Genomic DNA, 20,125 nt, shown 5'->3' with positions numbered 1-20,125 from the left:
CCCACATAAATTACCCATATCATTATTCTTTTTTCTTTACTCATTCTTAACTTTCCATCTGGGAAAACACTGCAAAGTACAGCAAGAAAGGGACACAGTGTGAAACTTCCATTTTTCATGCCACCTATGCCAAATATTGCTTCAGCCATTCTACGACACATAGGTGAAGGAAGACCAAAGCCGCTTAATAATTTCAACATCTGGGGCCAAAACAGTAAAGGTCTGTAAATACAGCACGCTTTGCAGCATTTACAAAGAGATGAAGCCTCTGTGTTAGTCTGGAAGCATGTGTTAATAGTTCCTTATCCTGCTAATTTTGCCATGTGCACACATAGGTGGAATATGAAGAGGAAGAAGCACAGCAGAAGGTGCATGGTTGTGTTTTTTTACAGTTAAATCTGGCTGTAGCTGCCTGCCTTGATAGCACCCTGAGCTTTTTGTGGATTTATTCTAAGGGTCTAAGGGTCTTCTTTATTTATTTGCTGGTACATTTTATGTTATCTTTTTTTTTTTTTCCTTTTTTTTTGTGGCTTAATTTCACAGAGCAGTTCCTTGAGAGTAGACGGGGAAAATATTTATGTCAGACATAGCAATTTAATGTTGGAGGTTTGTATATAATTTAAGCAACACTTTTCCTTCTCACGGGCTGCCAGGCTGCACGGGATGGGAGGTCACTTGCAGGCTGTACAGACACAGTGCATGAAGTGCATGGGGGAAAACCAGCTTGGAAATGTTGCATGTCACCATTCTAGTTTCTGAGGTTATATTCAAAACGAACAAAACTACCAAAAATATCCAAACAAACAAAACAAACTTCAGCTTGAAAGTTCAGTGTACATTTTTAGTATTTTTGCTAGGTGTTTTCAAGGTGGCAGCTGGGAATAATAGCCCTATTTAGATAAAGCAAACACTTGGGTCCAATTCATAATCCTAAATGAGATTTTTATACATTGCTTCTTAATGTGGGCATCTTCTGGTAAACAGGGTATCTAGTTTTTGCCAGTTTAATCAACCTTTATCACATACATTATGTGAATAAATGGAGTTAGTGAGGCACAAGCAGTAGTAGAAGTATGAAAAAACTAACCGTGGTTCTAATGTTCATTGATTGTAGGAGTTTTGAGAAATGTATGTGAGCATCAGATTTTTAAAGAGAATGTTTAGATATGCTTCTGAAATCTGTATTTTTTTTCACTTTTCAAATGGAAGTAATTTCTGCTTCCTAAAGGTTGGTTTTCATTGAAGATGAGCAACAACAAAAGAGCTTTGAACAGTATGTTAATGCGTAGTGCTTTGTCACTGAATTTCCACATAGTTTGTTAGTCTGAATTATTTTATCAAAGACTGTAGTTATAATCATTATCATTTAACTTGTGGTTATTAACATAAGCTAGAAACTGAAGAAATTTTGGAAAATCTTTTGTCTAAATGTCATTCATTTATTTTATTCATCCAGATGGGGCTATAAGTAATTCCCTTTGTCACAAAAATTAGGTTTTTAAAAAAATCATTGGGTTTGTTCTGTAATAAGATGTATGGATTGCAATAACCCAACTAATATGTTTTTCTGGCTTTTTGCAGCTTCTGATCGCTATTGAAACTTTGCTTGTGTATAACATACTAAAGCACTTAGTGTGTGTTGCATAATTGTGCTTTAATCAAGTCCAAGAAATGTGCCTTGTGTCAGGTCTTAAAATAATGACATGATTGTTACGAGCTTCAGTTCTGTAATAGAATGCCTTTGGCATAAGGCTTTACTTCAGTCAGTACGTAATTTAGGGGCACATATCTATTGTCTCGTTTGTTAGTCCTAGATTAAAAGTGAAGCATTGATCCTGTCACAATATGAACCTACAAAGTTGCCAGAGGGGGAGAGGTTCTTAGTGTGCAAGGTGCATGCAAGAATATTTGTAGAGTTAGGAAATAGATGTGCAGCCCCAAATTGTTTTTTGAGCTGAACATGTAAGTGGAAAGAAATCAGAAACTAACCAATTTGTATTGGGTTTGGATTTTTCATGACTTAAGACAAAGTGTCTTTGCATTGTGAGCACTGACTACAAAAATTCCAACCAAAACGTTGAAGTAAAGTTTCAAAATATGCAGTTACAAAGTATGTAAAATCTTTGTACAAAACCCAGCTGCTTTACCTAAATTATTGTATCTGATTACATTCTTTTGTTAAAAAAAAATTAGTAATTGTATCTGCATTGATAGTATTCCATTTTAATCTTCAGTCTTTTCATTCTGGACTACAAATGGGTCTGAGGCTTAAATGCGGATTTCAGCACAGAATACCAAAAAAATATTCTTGTGTTAGAGTGTGCGTAACCAACACTGGCTTTTCACAAGACCTGGCATGCTGGAAGGAGGACAGATTATAAAAGCAGAGTGAAATCTGCTCTTCCCACCAGAGCCTAGCATTGTATTTAAAGGATAATGAATTTCCAAGAAAGCTAAGCAGACAGATTTTTGCCTGCCTACCAGAACAGTTATTTTCCTGCATAGCTCCTGATCTTGTATCTGCTCCTGTATCTGGTACAAAGTGAAAGACTAGCTTGTAGTTATTTGATCCAAGGTGCTGCAGCTTGGCCTCAATCATCACAAAATATAATTCAGTATTCATGCTGTGGTGTCCCCTTTGGCACTTGCCTATGTAGGTGCAGTTTAGAGAGAACACCCCTTTGATATCAGTATGCACAAAAACTATCCCTACTTCAGTGGTGTGTCTGCTGTCAGGTTCTTAAATTGGTAGATACCAGGCTTTAAGTCTCTAAATCTCATCCTTCCAGTAAGTTTAAGCCTACTTGACAGATACAATGAGTAGTCCCTCTGAAGTTGAGCAAATGTTAGTTACTTACATGTTTGGCCCTGTAGCATTATCTTCACAGTAGTATTTTTCATGGAGTTTGTAGTATCAAGAAAGAGGCATTTTTATAATGCTTCTTGGGTTATACTGTTGTTTCTTACAGCTACCTTCAGTAATGTTTGTTGTGCAATATCCCAAAGTGTTTGCTTCTGGACTTACAAATTTTAGGTGAAAGCCAGTAACTACTGGAAATTATGGTTGATTCAGAGGGTTGGTAGTTTCATGTTTTGTATGAAAATATCCCTCTGTTAAATAACCATGCACAGCATTATTTTTCCTTTGCCCTAAAATATGGAAGAAACAGTGTGCGAGTGGCCCTTCATTACAAAAACAAACCCAAATAAATCTTGGCTCCCTCATAGCCTTAAACTTTTTTATTTCAAGGCACTCCAGAGAAGTGAAGCTCCTCAGACACAAGGCACTTTCCTTGGTTTGGTTTCTTTTTTTCCTTTTCTTTTTTTTTTCCCCCAGTTAAGTTTGCTTTTGTTGTTACGTTTTGTCCTACTTTGTTTTACGTTGCGGGTTGCTAGGACCTGGATAGGACCCAGGACGACTTACTGAAACACCAGGCTAGCATTAGTGAGCTCAAGCGCAATTTCATGGAATCCACACCTGAACCACGCCCAAATGAGTGGGAAAAGCGGCGTATCACACCTCTGTCCCTACAGACACAAGGGGTATGTCACTGCTGACACTTGCGCACATGCGTTTCATACAACCCTGTATGTAATATGGTGAATGCAGTTTGTCCTTTGGATTAACACTTTGTTTAGCTAATGTGATATTTGTATATACTAAGTATACATTAACTTTTTAGCACTTACTTACCGTTGGGCCTGACTTTAAATAATGTGTGGAATTCTATTGTTCTACAAGAGCAACTTAATTTGAATCACTAGAAAAAAAATTGAGGCAATGGCAGTATTTTTTTGTATGTTAAGGACAGCTGAAATTTTACTCTTACTTACACAGATTGATGGAGATAATATTTCAGTAACAGTAGAACTTCTATTTCTCACTCTTTGATTCTTCATACACAGCATGTGCACAAACAGACACACAGCCTGTGTGTTATTTCAGAAGGACCTTGTACGATCAGTTAATTTACACTGACTTCTTTGGGATGTATTTAATGTACTTGTTAAAATTTAATCTCCAAAAGTCTGTAAAATGAATTTATCTACTTTTCCTCTATACCTCCTTCCTTCCTGAACCTTTAAACATCAGTTTGAAAAACAGTTTTCTACAGCTATCACCCTGAATACCTGTGGCAAGAAAATTACCCAAATTTCTCTTGCTGTTGTGAAACTTCTAGATTTATGTGGAGTTATTTGTTGCTTCTTTCATAAAGTAAAAGAGCAAATCGGATTTCAAAAATAATCAGTTTATCTTCTGTTGTTACCCTTTATTTTCACCACTGTTCTTACCCTTCCCTCCTGAATGTAATGTTGTCCTATCCCATTAAATTCTTAGGTATTCTCTTCAGTTCCTAGAGAGGTGAACTTTCACCTCAGTTAAGCTTGCTTGCTGTTACCAAATTATTTTTGTTAACAAGGCATTATTTCAATAAGAGATTTAAGGAATCTGAACTGTGAATATATGCCTACAGATAACAGTCAGTGACTGTATGGATCACTTCTTTAATGAGTATTTTGTTAATTTATGTTACTGCAAGGAAATTACCCCTCAAATTTCTGAATAGTTCCCAAATAGTTCTTCATATAGTGGTATATACATAGGTACAAAAGTTGGTCTAATTTTCAATTGTCTAAGATACATTGATTCATTTATTATCTATTTTAACAAAAAATATATTTATAGCCATTTATATAAAAACATAACTTAATTTTTATTATATGGTTGTATGTATTTTCCGTGTTGATTTCTTCGTATTGAAGTTGAAGCCCCTCCAAGTTACTTTATCTCAGTATTTTTGTTTATCTACTATGTTCTGTCAGTTTCAGATGGTTTGGTTTTATGTTTATGTATAGTGTATGTTTGTCTCATTGCTTGTTGATTTACACTGGTTTTATGAAATGAAAACCAAATAGAAAAAAGGAGACTACATTTTCCAAGTGAAAACGCTGCCTGGGAAGGAGATGCAGTGGAGTGCAATGCCATGGATTGCTGGAGCAAAACCAGAGGAAACTGATAAGGTGGCTGCCCTGAAACCTCCTGCCTTTTTGCTGTATCTGCTCTGGGCTAGCTTGGGCACTTTCTTTTTCTTTTCCACCTGATGGAGACAACTTTTTTTTAAGCTAGTACTGAAAGCGAAGGTTGAGTTGTAAAGCAGGATCTCTGTGTATAAGCACATACACGAAAGCCAGCAACATTTTGCTTAAACACCATGAAGTTCTGAATGGATACTATTGAAAAGAAAACCAATTTTTCACTGGAAAATTACTGTATTTGATGGAGTTAGGATGACAGCAAAACATGTTATTTCCATTCTATATGGAAATAATTGGAGTTATTTGACAGCTTCACACAAGAGCTTTTGTTTTACTTGTACACAATGTAATCATTATTCAAATGAATAATGCTGTAGAAGCAGCTTAATTTCAAAGGCAACCTGGTTGTGAGTATCATCTCCACACTTCTGTACCTCTCTTTTCATCCGGGAAAAGAGGGGGGGTTCCTCACCATAAGCTGGTTTAACATCCATGTGGTGAAAAACACTAGATAACCAGTAGGGGGCTACTACCAGTGTATAGTGATGATGGGTGGCAATTGTGATGTTGCTTTTTTAAATCACCTTTGGACTATTTTCTATCAATTAGGAACTGGGACAAAAGTATATTAATGTGAAGCTGTTCCAGTAACATACATAGATATGAGGTTTGTGAAACAGAGTATTTCCAGCCTGAAATATTTGTGATGGATGTAGAGAAGTTTGTGTTCAAGTGCTTTGTTATCCCTGGTTTATGAACTTGCTGGCATTTTAGTAGACAAAAATACATTGTTCAGTCCTATTGCTGGACTGTGTTTCCTGTCTTTTAGGATAGCTAGACAATATACCAGAATAAAACAGGGATACATACCACTGCTAGTGTTCTTTCTCTTTTTCCTTCTTTTGCTCCAGTGAAAATACTTGCAAATAAGTATATTTTTGCATATGAGAAATGTTATTTGGGGTACATCTTGTTAGTGCCACTATACTTCTGTATTGCTGTACTCCCACAAATGCACAACATCTGTGACTTAATTATAAGAGAACTTGTGACACATTGATATGTATGTCACAAATGTGTGAAATGTTATGTCATGGGTGCCCGCAATATTTTGCTTTCTTGTAATCCATCCTCTCATGCCCACTGCTTGTACACAGTATTTCATGTTAGTGTTTATGACTGTGTACCAGAAGGAATTTGCCAGGAATTTAAACAACTTCACAGACTGGTACAGTATTGCAACTACTGTAATTTGATGAAAAGTGACAATTCTATCTATACATTTTAATAATTTTTAGTATATGCCTCCTCAGGGAATGGGGGTTACGTTATCAAACAAATTCCATGATTGGGGTTTTCCTTTTAAAAGATTATAAGACCTAAAAATTTGAATGTACTAAAATGCAAAAAGATGGGTGGTATGTGCTTCTCTTAATTATATATGTATTTATATGTGTGGGACAGAAAGAAATGCATGCAGTCTGACCACATACCACTTTGATAATTCCCCCCCATACCACCCCTTTTTTTCATTGTTTTGAATGGCTAGAAAACATGAGGTACTAGAGTATAGTAGGAGTATCATGAACATTTTTGTCTTTTGGTGTAATCTGTTAATAAATGAACATTGGACACATTAAACTAGGCAAAGAAAGTGGGGCTGAGGAACACATTGCCCTGATGGATCTTGAATGCAGCAGGAGGGCAGAATTCAGTAAATCGCATTCAAGTTAACTCTTCTTAGCCACCTTTGAAATACACTTTAAGCTTTATTGTAGGGAAAAAAATACAGGGGTTCTTTTTCTTTTCCTTCTCTGTTCTTCTGCATGCCATATGTGTTATTGGATATGCACAGTAGCATGTTGTAACTTATGTCAGTTCAGACTCTACATTGCTACTCACACGCTGAGTCCACATGGACCACAGTTGTCTGCATGGCACCTTGGCTTTCTTCTGGCATGTGCTTCTACCGTGATTCTCTGTAGTACCATTTTCTAAGACAAAAATCTATCTTCTTGAATGTTGTCAAGATGTACGTTATGACCATGTTGGCTATTGTTTATATTACTGGCTTTTAATTTTAACTGGTTTTACTTCTAACTTAATAGAAGACCTTGTGGAAGGAAAACTGGAAGAATTTTAGCCTTTTCAGAGGCTTGTACCCACATGAATTTTAAAAGTTTGCTTCGTTACATGGATTTGTAATACTACAGAAAATAGACCAGACCATGAGCAACATACCCTTTTCATGTGTTTTATTAAACACTTTTTCCAATAGAATGGGGAAGGCTTTTTGAAAACATTCTTTGACAGAAACAAATTTGCTTATGTGATGTAAGCATTTGAAAAAAACAAACCACCCCATATATATAACATATAAAGAAAACCTCGTTTCAGTGTTGTGGGTGTGTATTATTCAGAGTATGTATAGCTGAATATCCTAAAGCTCTGAGCCAGCTGGGCATCAGAAGGTTGTTAAAAATGGATTTTTTAAAAAGCAAAATGCCACTAGTAAATATGGAATTACTGGCTAAATGTTCTGTTTGGGAAGTCCATGGAAGTGTTAATGTTTTTAATGTTTATGGTGTGAGTTGCATGGTGGAGAGATGCAGCATTAGAGTACAATTGTGTGCTGTGGTGATAACTGTTCTTGTCCTGTCTGTTCTCCGACTGCCCGGGACTCTGCGCCCTGCAGTGCTCCTTCAGTGTTCTCCCAGCCGAATCCTTTGCTCTGTTACATTTCTCTCTTGCCAAACCTTTCCTTTGTAGGTCGCTGCCGCGCTGTCTGTCACTGTTTAATTCTTTCCTTTCCCTTCTCTGACTCGTCTAGAGCCTAGAAGAGGAGATTACGTCCATTTTGTTTAGTAAGGAGGGCTTTTGCGCTGGCACCAGAGGGCCATTCGCCTCCGCCAGCGTTGGGCCAGCAGAGGGCGCTGCGGGGGAAGAGACTGCCGCCTCGGCCGCGCCGCCGCCCCAGGTGCATCCCCCTGTCCTACTCTCAGACCCAAAGCATTAAAATGCCGGAAAGGGTGCCCGCATCTCACTTGTCTATCAAGACACTGGGCTGGTGCTAGAGGGGAGAGAGACCCGGCTAGAGATCTTAATTCTGTATCTGCAGCACTCGGGAAGTACCACTTACTGCTAGGTTAATCATCACCAAGAGTGCTGCCTTACACTTGGTAGGTGCTTTACTAGGATTAAGTCACAGATGGTGTTGATTTTTCATTTGAACTCAACTTTTGCTGCAAACTGTTCACTAAACATACATTGCATCAAAAATACTACCTAATGCATAATTTATCATGGGCTTTCTGGAGTAACCATCAAATAGCATTCTGTTACAGAGCAAATACTAATATAACTGCTTTAATCTCTTATCATTTTGGCTCCAAACTGAATCCTAATGAGATCAGCTCAGTAATTAGCTACGGCTGTTCTGATAGCATACAAGCCTAAATAGTTTCCTCCTTGCTATCTATTAGCTTTCATAAAGTAACAGACCAAAGATGAACAGCTAATAAAATTGTAAAGTATTTTTGTATTTTATGTGATGATAAATGGATAGTAGAACACTAAATGTGCTTGGGTTGATGGTTTGGTTGGTTGGGTTTTTTTTTACTTATTATTTATTCTTAATTCCTGTTTTAACTGAGAGAAATAACTGCCTCAGTAGGATCACTGGCCAGTGCATTCATGCTTTTATTTTCAGTCTTTCATAATTAAATTCTTATGCCAGTTAGTAATATCTGTAATTCGTACTTTTGAGTGGAGTATTTCAACAAAGTAGAAGGAAATGAGCATAATTTTATGTGAAACTTGCAGTGAATACACATTATTTGTCTAGTATCACATATATACATTCTTAAAAGCTTGCTTGGAGGCACTGTTGAAAAGGGTTATGCATTGATTTTTATCCTCTGATTGCTTTTTGTTTCACAGAGGCATGCTTCCAGAGCAGAAGGGCCGTGTACTGGAGTCAGCGATGCTGATAAGGTTCTACTGATTTTTTTTTTTTTTTTTCCCATGGTTAAATTTGGCTCTAATTCTTCCAATCCATCTTCATTCTTTCTTTCCTTCCTTTTTCAGTTAACCATCACAACCATCTTTTGTCTCCTACATGACACGAAACAGCCATCAGCTAATTTTTTTTCCACCATTTTAATTTATTCATATACCCTACTTTTGTTTTTCCTCATCCATGTTTTTTGTGCAGAGTTCACATGAGACTCTTGACATAGTGGAGGAGAAGAAGCAGGCAGAGGTTGGGATAGAAGAAGTAATACTCATAGATGAAACCAACAAAGGGAAAATACAAGTTGCCACTGATGCTGGGGAAACATGTAAGGTGGAGCATCTGTCAAAAAAGGACTCTTCCTCATTGCCATCAGATAGTAGCAGCAGCAGCAGTAGTAGTGAGAGTGAGGATGAAGAGGTGGGAGAATACCAGCCACATCACAGGGCAATTGAGAAAGTCATCAGGGAAGAACAGGAAGAAGAGGAAGACATGAAGAGGAAGGAACATGAAGAAAAAATACAGCACGTGGAGGCCACACCAGAAAGCAGTAAACTACATGTAGCAGTTGAGCATTCACAAGTTACATCTGAAGATTTGGTTCAGGAAAATGCAGTTGCCGTAGCTACAGAGGAGAAGATTTTGTCAGAGGAAATTAAGGAAGATATAGGTGAAGAAAAAGAGGAAGAACAGCTCAAACTCAATGGAGATGTGTCTCATGTTGACATTGATGTTGCACCACAAATAATTTGTTGTTCTGAGGTAAATGGTAGAACAGTTTGACAACTAGATTAAGCAGAGATATTTCTTGGGGTGAAAATATACCTGCCTTTCTACTTCTCCTACTCCTCCAGCTCTTCAGGCATCCAACAAGATTCAGATCATTTGGAAGGGGAAACCATTGAGCAGTGAAATTCTGTCTCCTTCTGTTATGGTTTCTGACTTTTTGCTAAAACTGAGTGAGAACCACCAGTAAGGCAAACCTTCCGAAGACTGATATCTCCTTTTTTATGCCTTCCCCCCCTCCCCTCCCCCTTATTCTATATGCACAAACATACTGTATTACTTATGTGTTTCCAATGTTTTACGTCTCGTCTTGTCTATTTGTCAGTTGGTTTTGGCACGTCCGTGACATGTAATTGTGATTGGAAAACAATTGAAATTAGAAAATACCCAGCAAAAATTTTTATTACTTTTTCCCCCTCATTACTCAATGCTCTTCTTGCCACCCCCCTGTTCCCCACCCCCCACCCCTGTTTTTTTTTTCCCTTTTAAAATATGTCACAGATTTATAGACTAAGTACAGTTAGAAACTGCGTAGGTGAGAGCACTACGTTGTAAAGCGATAAGGCATATATCACAATCTTAGGATGAAGTGTTCTGGTGCAGTAGATACGTAGGGAAGCATGCATGGGTTCCAGTCTCAGAGTCAGTTGTTTTAAGCCAAACAAGGTTGAAGGGTTTGTTACTGAGAAAACTGTATAAAGAAGCAGAAGGGGGGGGGGGGGGGAATGAAGCACGGGGATGCATTTCTTTCTAAAGTTGGCATGATACTCTGCTGAGTTCTTCAACTGATGGGTGGGTTTTTCCCTGGTTATCGACTTGCTTGTTGTTGTAATGGTGGCAAGTATTTTTTTTCTTTACACTTAATTTCCAAACTACTTACCTTGTTTCTTTTGCAGTCTTTGGCACACAAGGTGTTTTGATAATGATGAGAAAGAATTGGTTTATAAGACCTTGTGAAGTTGCAGGTGTTCATGCTTCCTAAAACCATAGCTAGTTTGAAGAAAAAAGGGAAAGGGCTGCTGTGTGTGCATATGTGTGTGAGGGAACAAAAGGAGTACTTTTTTTTCCCTGGAATTTCTCCCCTGTGCATCCCAAATCAATGGGAGATAGCAACCCATGCATCTAGATAAATAGCAAAAGACTTTACTAGATTTTTTAAAAGTTCTTAAATATATTGAAAATCTGCTCCAATAAGTCACAAGTTCACTGGCTTGTAGGCCTCAGGTTAATGCTTTCTTTGTGATACTGCAGAGAACACCACTGGTTAAAATGGCTTTTTAGGATTGTTAGAATTATTATGTTGAATATAGACTGCTTAAAATCCAATTGTCAGAAGTAGTACATGTTTAAAAGTTAAACTTGGAATTCCTACTCCTTATCTATGGTGAAGGAGTAATGATAGATATTTTTTTCAAATGAAGTCTAGTATGAAACTTACCCATCTGAGCTAGCTATCAGCTTCTTTATGCAAACTGAGATTTTTAATTATTTTTTTTTGCTGGTGATACACTTTTGAACATTTTTCCATACCCGTGTTGCAGCTTGGTTTTAGCAGTTGCCTTCTGTGATACGTACTATTGGCTAAAACAGAACATTGCAAAGGTTGCTAGGACATTTGAATTTACTACCATGTTGTGTAGAAGTAACAGGGCTGGTTTATTAGTCTTCATTTCACTTTGCTTACTTACTGCAATCTTTTTCGTTCTGAAGACAGTCAAATATTTATCTTACTGTTAGATTTCTTTGAATTTGTGGTTGTGTTTTCTTGGTCCACTTTACAAACCTTCTTCTATCTTTTGAATTGATTGTTTATTTCTTGCACCACAGCCTCCAGTAGTGAAAACAGAGATGGTAACCATTTCAGATGCTACACAGAGAACTGAAATCTCTACTAAAGAAGTTCCAATTGTTCAGACAGAAACTAAAACTATCACATATGAATCTCCACAGGTATGGTGGCTGGGTTATTACATTGCTTGCAGGCTGGTTTTTATTCCAGTTACTTACAGATCAGAATAGATAATGTACAAAAAAAGCTTTTCAAAAGCCTGTATTTTTTTTCTAGCAGCTAAAATTGTACTTTGGCTATGATTTAGGTAAGTGAAATGTTTGTAGACGCAGTATTACTTCTGAAGTTCTAAGCAGTTGTTTTGTTGGGTTTGGGGATTATTTTAATAAAAGGATTTTATTGCTGTCTGTAAATGTATAATTTATGGAAACTTTGTTAAAATACCTTCTTGTTCCTGAAGGGAACCGGTAACTTTGCTCTTAAATTTTCTGCAAGAATGAACGGTATCAACAGCATTATATGACTTGGTAAACTTGGATGGGTTCTATTTAGATTTGAGTTCTGACTGAACTGAAGAATGTGTTTCATAAGTAAACCAGCTGCTTCTTTTTGTGAAAACAAAAAAATACCTTTTTTTCTTTTTTTTATCTTTCCTCCTTTCAGTTTGATGGCAGTGCTGGTGGCAATGCTGGTGTGCTGCTGAGTGCACAGACAATTACATCAGAGTCAATTTCTACTACAACAACCACACACATCACAAAGGTAAAATATGTCTCTCTGAACTAAAAAAAAACCAAACAACCAAACCCTCAAAATAAAGTCTTACATGAAGTAAGCCAAAACAAGCACACTCTGCTAATTTATTGAAGAAAGTTGAATTGAAATGGATTGGAGTCATTCCAGGCATGTGTTGAGTTAATCTTACTGTACAAAGCTTATTAACAGAAGAGCCCTACTACACAAGCAGCAGTATCTGGGAACAGGGCAGGGATAGGGAGAAAGATGTGATTAGTTTTTTTAGTATTTAATATAGGTCTTATTTCTGTGTTTGACACAGAAATTTTTATGGTTCCAGTCCTCTCATCAGTCACTGGTATCTTACAGAATGTTTGTTAATGTAACTAATTTGCCTGAGGCCCACAGGGGTGTTCTGCTAATGGCATCAGTTATTAGAATGAACTGAAACAATGTTTTCTCAGCCTTTGTGTTGATCCTTGTCCTGCTAGGTTTAGAGCATATTTAAAAACAGATCATACCATTAGGTTAAGTTGCAAGCATATTTTGGTGCTGAATTATATGCTCTGCATTCCATGCTTGAAAAGGAAAGAAAAACTCGGTCTTAATAGAACATCACATCTGTTCCAGTCTTGTGTAATGTTTATGCCAGAGTATGTTAGAGCTAACAGAGTGTGATAGTGATGATGATGGTTATTGTAATTATTATGTAAATATTTATCAGATTTTAGGTATGCCCCAACAACAACACAGTTTTGAACTCTTGTCTTTGAATTCTTAACATAGTTTTCCAAGAAAATTACAGAAAGCATTGTTAGGGTAAACCAAAAGGGAAGAGGGAAATGTAAGGTGGGCTTTTTTTGCCCCCCCTCAAGACAAGAATTTTCACATCGTCAGACAACGGAACAGTAATTCACGGCTTACTCTGTATGTATTCAATTTTAAATATTTTTAAGATTGAAAATTGTATTCACAGAATGACAGTGGAAAGGTGATGTTGGAAAGTTGTCAGATAAAATCACATGAAATAAAGTAAGCTCAGAATTCAAAGTGTCTGGGTTTTTATACAGATGAGACAACAGGTCCTTTACAGTCTCTTGCTTCCCTTTTCGGGGAAGCTTACATTTACTTGTCAAGCTCAGATGTCAAATAATGCTGCTTTTTGGAAGGAACTATTAAAGAAAATGGTTCTGGTTTAGTCTTCTACTAAAAAATGACTGGGATTGCCATAATGCAGCAGCTCCATATCTTTTCTTACTGACTACTTATCACCAATTCAATAGACTGAATTTTCTAATCTGACTTTGTATTTTACATCCAAACTGTTCATTATTGATAAAGGGACCTGCCAAAATAGTTTTAATATTCTAATGATGTTCTTAAAGTCATCTTAGACCTTTTCTGATATGGTCAGTGTATCTTAAATACTAGTTCTTTTCTCTAATACAGGCTTATAAAAGAAAAAACAGAATATAATGCTATTTCTGTGAGAATTTTTCTGTAAGCTAAAATTTGATCCTTAGTGTAAGAAACAAAGCACAATATTATTTCCATCAATGTGAAATATGTTGAAAATATCTCATTAAGATCCATGAGTGGCAGACCTGAAAACCAGATCATCTTTGTATTTAATGGCATGGGCTTCTTCAGAGACTAAGAAATGGCCCATTTTTGAAATCAAATGAAAGACTAGTGGAATTTCCTGGTTGCTAGATTTATATGGTGGAAAAAGCTGGAATTCCAGATTGTCTGCATATCTAGATCTGTTCAGACTTGGTCTCCAGTAACAGAAGGAATTCTCTATTGCTTTTTCATTAACAAGTTTAGCAGTAGGTGGAATGTGACTTACTGTGCAACTGAAAAAAGAAAGGATATTTTAACACCGATAATACTACTAATTGTAACTCAGTCACAGAAATATATTTGCTTCAGTGCAGTAGGAAATGAGTGCTTTGTGGCAATATGGAATAAATACAGGGATGGTTTCTTCCTTTTTTTTTTTTTTTGTGTGTGTGTGTTTGTGCCATCTGTAGATGGTAAAAGGTGGGGTGTCAGAAACAAGAATTGAGAAGCGCATTGTCATTACTGGAGATGCAGATATTGACCATGATGAGGTAAGTATGTAAGCTGTTATCACTTACAGTGTGCTTTATGTAGCCCAGTGAGATTTACGTAGTATTTCAGAACCTGAAAATTGGGCAAGGTACAGAAGCTGAATAAGAGGGCATATAAAGACCTTGAGGCTGTTAATTGTGGCAAAGTTGTCGAAATGATCATGTTTTGTGAATACGTTGTACCTAAAGTTGCAGTGAATTCGATTCCAACTTCATGAAAGCTACATAAAATCTAACTTCATGAAAGATACACAAATCAACATAATAGGATTTAATTTAAATTCTTGATTGTAATATACTGAGAGCTCTCAGGGAATTTAATTTCACATTTTGATTTGCCTCCAGAAAGTGGCTCTTGACAAGCTGAATCTTTTCTTGAAGCTCATAATTAAATGACAGGGCTGTTCAGCATTGGGCATAGCTCTTGTTTGCCTTGCGCGTGCTCTTCAGATGTCTGGAAAGGTCACACAATATCTTTAATATACCAGACAATTCTCTAAGCCCTTCTTTGTTTTGAGGTAAGTGGGTAATGAAGTAAAAAAATAATAAGAAAAGAAGTATAAAGTACAGTCACTGAAGTTGAAAGCAGCTGTGAGTAGCTTTTAACAGATTTAAGAAATATCTATCACTTTTTCTTCAGTAGATATGGAATTCTTTAAATGCACAAATTACATGCTGAATGTTTATTCTTTGCCTTTTAGTTCTCTACATCATTAAAGCAATTTTCAATAGCAAAATAATATTTTAATTTGAATTTTCTGAATATGAATGCTTGCATTGTTCTAATTTAACAATTAGAGATTTAAGGCTTTTTCATTGTTTATCGTTTTGGGTGAGATGGTTTAGTGTGATGTGTCTCTGCCCATGGCAGGGGGGTTGGAACTAGATGATCTAAAGGTCCTTTCCAACCCTAACCATTCTATGATTCTATGATTATAAACACTGATTCTTAAGTCTCAATACTTGCTTTCTTTTCAGTCTTCATTTGTACTACAGGGGTTATACTTGACATAGGTGAACTAATAAAAAACTGTTAGGGTGAATACATCAGCAAACATCAGTATTGTTCCAAATGGACACTGTTCTTCTGTACATATTTCCTTAATAGGACTTCAAATTCATTATCATATAATAGTTAAGGTGGCTAATTCTAGTGTTTCCAATCTCTTTTCAGAGTTAGGAATTTCTTCTCCCACTTACCACCTGTGGCTCAGGAAATTGTCACTTCTTAAAGTGACAAGATAAACCTTCAAGATAAACCTTTTTGTTACATTATCTTTTTCTTGCTGCTTTTAGTGTATTCAGGTTTTCTCCCAGTTGTGGTCAATACTAAGGTGAACAGTGAGCTTACTGTTGCTCTGGAATGCCTTCCAGTTTATTCTTTTTTGTCTTGTGTTGTGTTCCAACAGCTCACTGAAATAGGTTTTAGATCAGGGGAAAGAATAGAAGGTCCCAAGTGCTCTTTTGCCTGTTCTGCTTCAGAGGGTGCTGTTATGTGGTTGGCTGTAAAACTTTATGTAGCATAGCATAGATCAGTTCAAAGGGACCTCCAACAATCATCTAATCCAACTGCCAGTTCTGTGTATTGGTACATCTCTTAAGATGATAGATAAGCTAGAAAAGTTACAGGATAGTTTATAGTTATTTGTTACTGCCTTGAAATTTTTGTGAATTTTTAGCATAGTAGTTTGGTTTTTTTTGGTTGGGTTTCGTGTTTTGCGGGTTGGTTCGTTTGGGTTTTTTTGTGGTTTTGTTTTTCACTTGTTTTTTTTGTTGGGTTTTTTGGTTTTGTTTCCTTTTTTTTTACCCCTGAGACCTCTGAAGTTAGGAATTTAGAATTCTGAACAATTACAACTATTATAACCAGAATTTCTTATGTTACTCTCCCACTCTCCCATTCTCTGTCCCCACATGAATGACCTTTTGCTGCTGCTGTTACATATTTCAAATACATTTGCAGGCCCTGGCACAGGCAATCAAAGAAGCCAAAGAACAGCACCCTGACATGTCTGTCACAAGAGTGGTGGTGCACAAAGAAACTGAACTTGCTGAGGAAGATGAAGAGTAAAGCAAATACTTCAGGTAAGCTTATTTATGTAACGAGCATATTAAAATGCAGCATCAGTTTTCTGTTGTGTTCTGTGATAAAAGGCCTGAAAAATACAGGGTATCAGATTTCCTTTGCTTCTTGCACTGGTTGATGTTAAGAAACTGCAGTTACAGATTTTTCAGACTTGGTGTTTTTTTAATTGTAGACTTGGATTCAAGGAAAAGGGTTCATTTGAAAGGATTACATGAGAATGGGAGAGATTTAAAAATAAATAAAGTTTAAAAAGCAGTGTTCTAAGTCTTCATTGGGAGACAGTTTTTACTGATGAGTCTGTGTATTTAGCTAAAAGAGCAGGGGTGTTACCTGTCATAAACTTCAACCTGCAGCTTCAGGAGACTTCTAGATATCATGAGTGCTATTCATGAAAAGCCACAAATATATGAAAAAAGAGACACTAACTCGATTCCAAGTTTTATGTAAGCTACTATAAAGAGAGGAGGATGTATTCATTATCCTGGTAATTTCTCATGTTGAGAAGATCAGTTTTATTCCTGTGCCCAGGTTACCAAAGGGCTGATGGATTTCACTGTTGAGTATCAGTTCTGCAATCCAGAGAAGAAAAGAGGCAAGCATCAGGTTGAGAGGATATAAAGCACACTTTGTGAATCCTACTCTGTGAAAGGTGACCATTAAAAAGGAATCTGAGCCTTCTTGAACTCTGGTTATTGATCATAGATGTGGGGTTTTTTTTCAGCTGAAAGACATAGGCTAAAGCCTAGGTTTATTTCATCTACCCACAAGTGTGTTGTTTTTTTTTAGCAGCTGGCTATGAATGGAGGGTCTATGTGGCTGAGGAAAGGAGAGCTAATACACATTGCCAACTGTTGACATGTATATGACCAGTTAGAGACTTGTATGTTGTGTGGTACTGGGGAGAGGTTTTTTTTTTTGCCTGTGGTTTGGGTTGTTTCACTGGTCCCTTGATACACAGCAACATTAAAACGTGCACACTTAAACCATCCTTCTCACAGTTTCAGCATTTACGTAGTGCAGTCTAAGGTAGAAAGATATACTAAAACACCAGAAGTGATCATTTGGATTTGCAAACATTTGCAGTTGTAATACGTGCTATCATGATGTTCTTAATTTATAATTAATTGGTGTGAATTTAAAGGTCTTGGGAGTAGGGATTGCCTCTTCTTTTTTATTTGTGCAGAATGTGCCAGTTTCTTCATGCTACCTTAGTCCAGAAAAATGTCTTTCAAATAGGTGTCCAACATAATCTATCCCATATATATCCCATAACAACGCCTTTCTTGAAGGGACTGAATCATGGGAGGAGGAAACCATTTTGGCAGGTTTGCTCCACATTTTTACATTAGCGACCAGCTGCAAAGTTGATTCTGTGCCTTTATCAAATATTTAACTATTTTGTATTTGGGGGGAAGAAGAATTAAAAGGATTCCTTCCATCTGCTGAGGGTGTTTTGGGAGGTTTGGTTGTGGCTTTTTTTTTTTTTGAGAAATATATGTATTGTAGAATGGTGTTTGCCGTGTATCTGAGAGTGTCAGATGCTCATGTCTGAGTTTGCCAGTTGCTTCACAGGTCTTGGTCTGAAATGCTTGTGAGAGAGTATAAGAGGCCTAGTGAAGACATTTCTCCATGCTCTTATATTTGAGACCTGGTTAGACTGATGATGACTTTCACTTACTAAGGAGAAAAAGCCTGTCTAAACACAGGCACCTGAAGTGCCTTGAATGTCTCTGTGTCTTAGACCAGCAAGACCCGTATTGCCCTCCTGTAGCAGCAACTGAAGGGCAGGTGGGATTGCAGAAACAGCTCTGGACAATTGTGTTTAGGCAATGGAGCCATACTATCAACTTTGATTAGTTGTTTCTAAGCTCTGCCCCCATGACTACAGCAGTATTGTTTTTGTAGACTTGTTTTCTCTAATAAAAGTGAAAGATGCTGCCCCTGATTCTGAGGGATTATTAGTTGAACAAGTAATTTTTTATTTATGCACTAGATTGTGGATAAAAATTTTGTGTAAATTGTGCGATAGGCAACTATTAAAATACCATGACAATTCTGGTGAGGGGAAAAAATACAGTAAAGCAAGAAATGCGCTGAAACTGAATTACTGTTTATCTCATGCTGCATTAACTGAAGCCCCCCCCCAACCATTTTTTTTTTTTTTTAAATGAAATAACCTTCTTCCCAAATAACCTATGTGGAAACAATGACTTTTTGATTCAGATAATGCGACATTCACATAGTATCTGTCACAAATGCTTATGTAATCTTCCCCAACTTTTTCTTCCAGAAGTAAAAATGATACTGACCATGATCATGACCATGAAGAACTGTAACCATTCCAAGTCACCACTACTCTACTGAATTCACCAAGCCTAGCAATGATGACCAGATGCTCAAGACTTAAATGCCAATACCAAACTCCATTTTAACATCTTTGGTCTATATTCCCTTAAAATCTTTCTTGTTTATTTTTATAACCACTTCTTAACAATCTTAGGTTATTTTTTTTAATGAAATTTTATAGGGTATGATCTTCTTTTGCACAAATGCTTGCATTTTTGAAGCTGATTCTTAATTATATGAAAGTGAACAAAAAAGTCTGGCAAGCATTGTTCACTGGAGCAGGTGGTAATTGTGCAGGAAGAGGGATCTTTACTAATTTAGATATAGTTTTTTCCAAATACTTCAAGTGAAGTCTTTACTGGAGTAATTTACAATTTTTTTTTTCTTTCAGATTATTCAGGTAAATATATGGTATCAAATAACAAAGATTTTTATAAAAATACAACATTTCCTAAAATTTGAAAAAAATATATTTCTTTGGATAAATTTTATACTGATATCTCTGTAACTCTTTCTGTTCTAAGGTCCTCTCTGTGGAGCAGAGATGGTGTGGCAATCTGTAGAGGAGAAAGAGTTGCAGACACATTGCTTCTGACTGAGCACTGTGTTCTTTTTGCACTTTGGTGCCAACGCTCAACTTTTTGCAGCCATTTTGCTGTCTGCAGCATTCCAGATAAGGAAAGAAGGAAGACAAAATCTTTTTCTTTTTCCAACAAAAGATGATCTAGGCAGCTTAAAACCTTAGTGCTTTTTTCTTACTGTGTCCCAGCTTCAGCACTTCCATTATTTGAATACATGTGTAGAATGCTCGCTTTCTATTAAACCTCACTGTCTCCATATTAGAACTGACATTCCTGCTATAGAGAAGGTATACACTTCAGATGCTTCATCTAATGGTTAATGAAGGTTTTTAGGGTACTGAGTAAAGGCATACAATGGGCTCCATCCATAAAACAATAAGACAGTACCATCATTTGAGACTGCCATTGAGAAAACCTGTTAATTATTTTCGATTTTATTTTTATGTTGTTCTTGCAGGGGGGTTGTTTGGTTTGGTTTGGTTTTGGGTTTGTTTGTTGTTGTTTTTTTTAAATTTTTTTTTCTGTCAACTGTGCATATAGTTAAAATGCCAAATTAGATTTATAGCAGCTTGAAGTTGTATTAAGTGATATTTTGCTTTCTGTAATTCTGTTATAAAATAAAGTTGTTTATTCTCTGTATGA

The 20,125-nt window shown here is 36.6% G+C and overlaps 1 protein-coding gene across 16 annotated transcripts in view; it reads left to right on the top strand.

Annotated features, from left to right (window-relative positions):
• EPB41L2 (erythrocyte membrane protein band 4.1 like 2) overlaps positions 1 to 20,125 on the top strand; it is a 101,069-nt gene extending 80,944 nt beyond the window's left edge. For 3 of the 16 annotated variants that reach the window (XM_062639687.1, XM_062639688.1, XM_062639690.1), the window contains 11 exons: positions 544 to 606; positions 3,397 to 3,543; positions 4,918 to 5,022; positions 7,868 to 8,014; positions 8,977 to 9,030; positions 9,251 to 9,811; positions 11,663 to 11,785; positions 12,288 to 12,386; positions 14,393 to 14,473; positions 16,434 to 16,555; positions 18,847 to 20,125. In XM_062639687.1, coding sequence (XP_062495671.1) covers positions 544 to 606; positions 3,397 to 3,543; positions 4,918 to 5,022; positions 7,868 to 8,014; positions 8,977 to 9,030; positions 9,251 to 9,811; positions 11,663 to 11,785; positions 12,288 to 12,386; positions 14,393 to 14,473; positions 16,434 to 16,541 — 1,488 coding nt within the window. In that variant the 3' untranslated portion in view covers positions 16,542 to 16,555; positions 18,847 to 20,125. The remainder of the gene's footprint in view (positions 1 to 543; positions 607 to 3,396; positions 3,544 to 4,917; positions 5,023 to 7,867; positions 8,015 to 8,976; positions 9,031 to 9,250; positions 9,812 to 11,662; positions 11,786 to 12,287; positions 12,387 to 14,392; positions 14,474 to 16,433; positions 16,556 to 18,846) is intronic. The other 13 variants (XM_062639701.1, XM_062639691.1, XM_062639692.1 and 10 more) reach the window with 13 other exon arrangements.

Source organism: Pezoporus occidentalis, unplaced genomic scaffold (assembly GCF_034315485.1).
Source record: "Pezoporus occidentalis ecotype Australia unplaced genomic scaffold, CSIRO_AGI_Poc_V1 ctg61, whole genome shotgun sequence".
In the NCBI taxonomy this organism is placed as follows: domain Eukaryota; kingdom Metazoa; phylum Chordata; class Aves; order Psittaciformes; family Psittacidae; genus Pezoporus; species Pezoporus occidentalis.
This window is presented reverse-complemented; position numbering and strand designations above follow the sequence as displayed.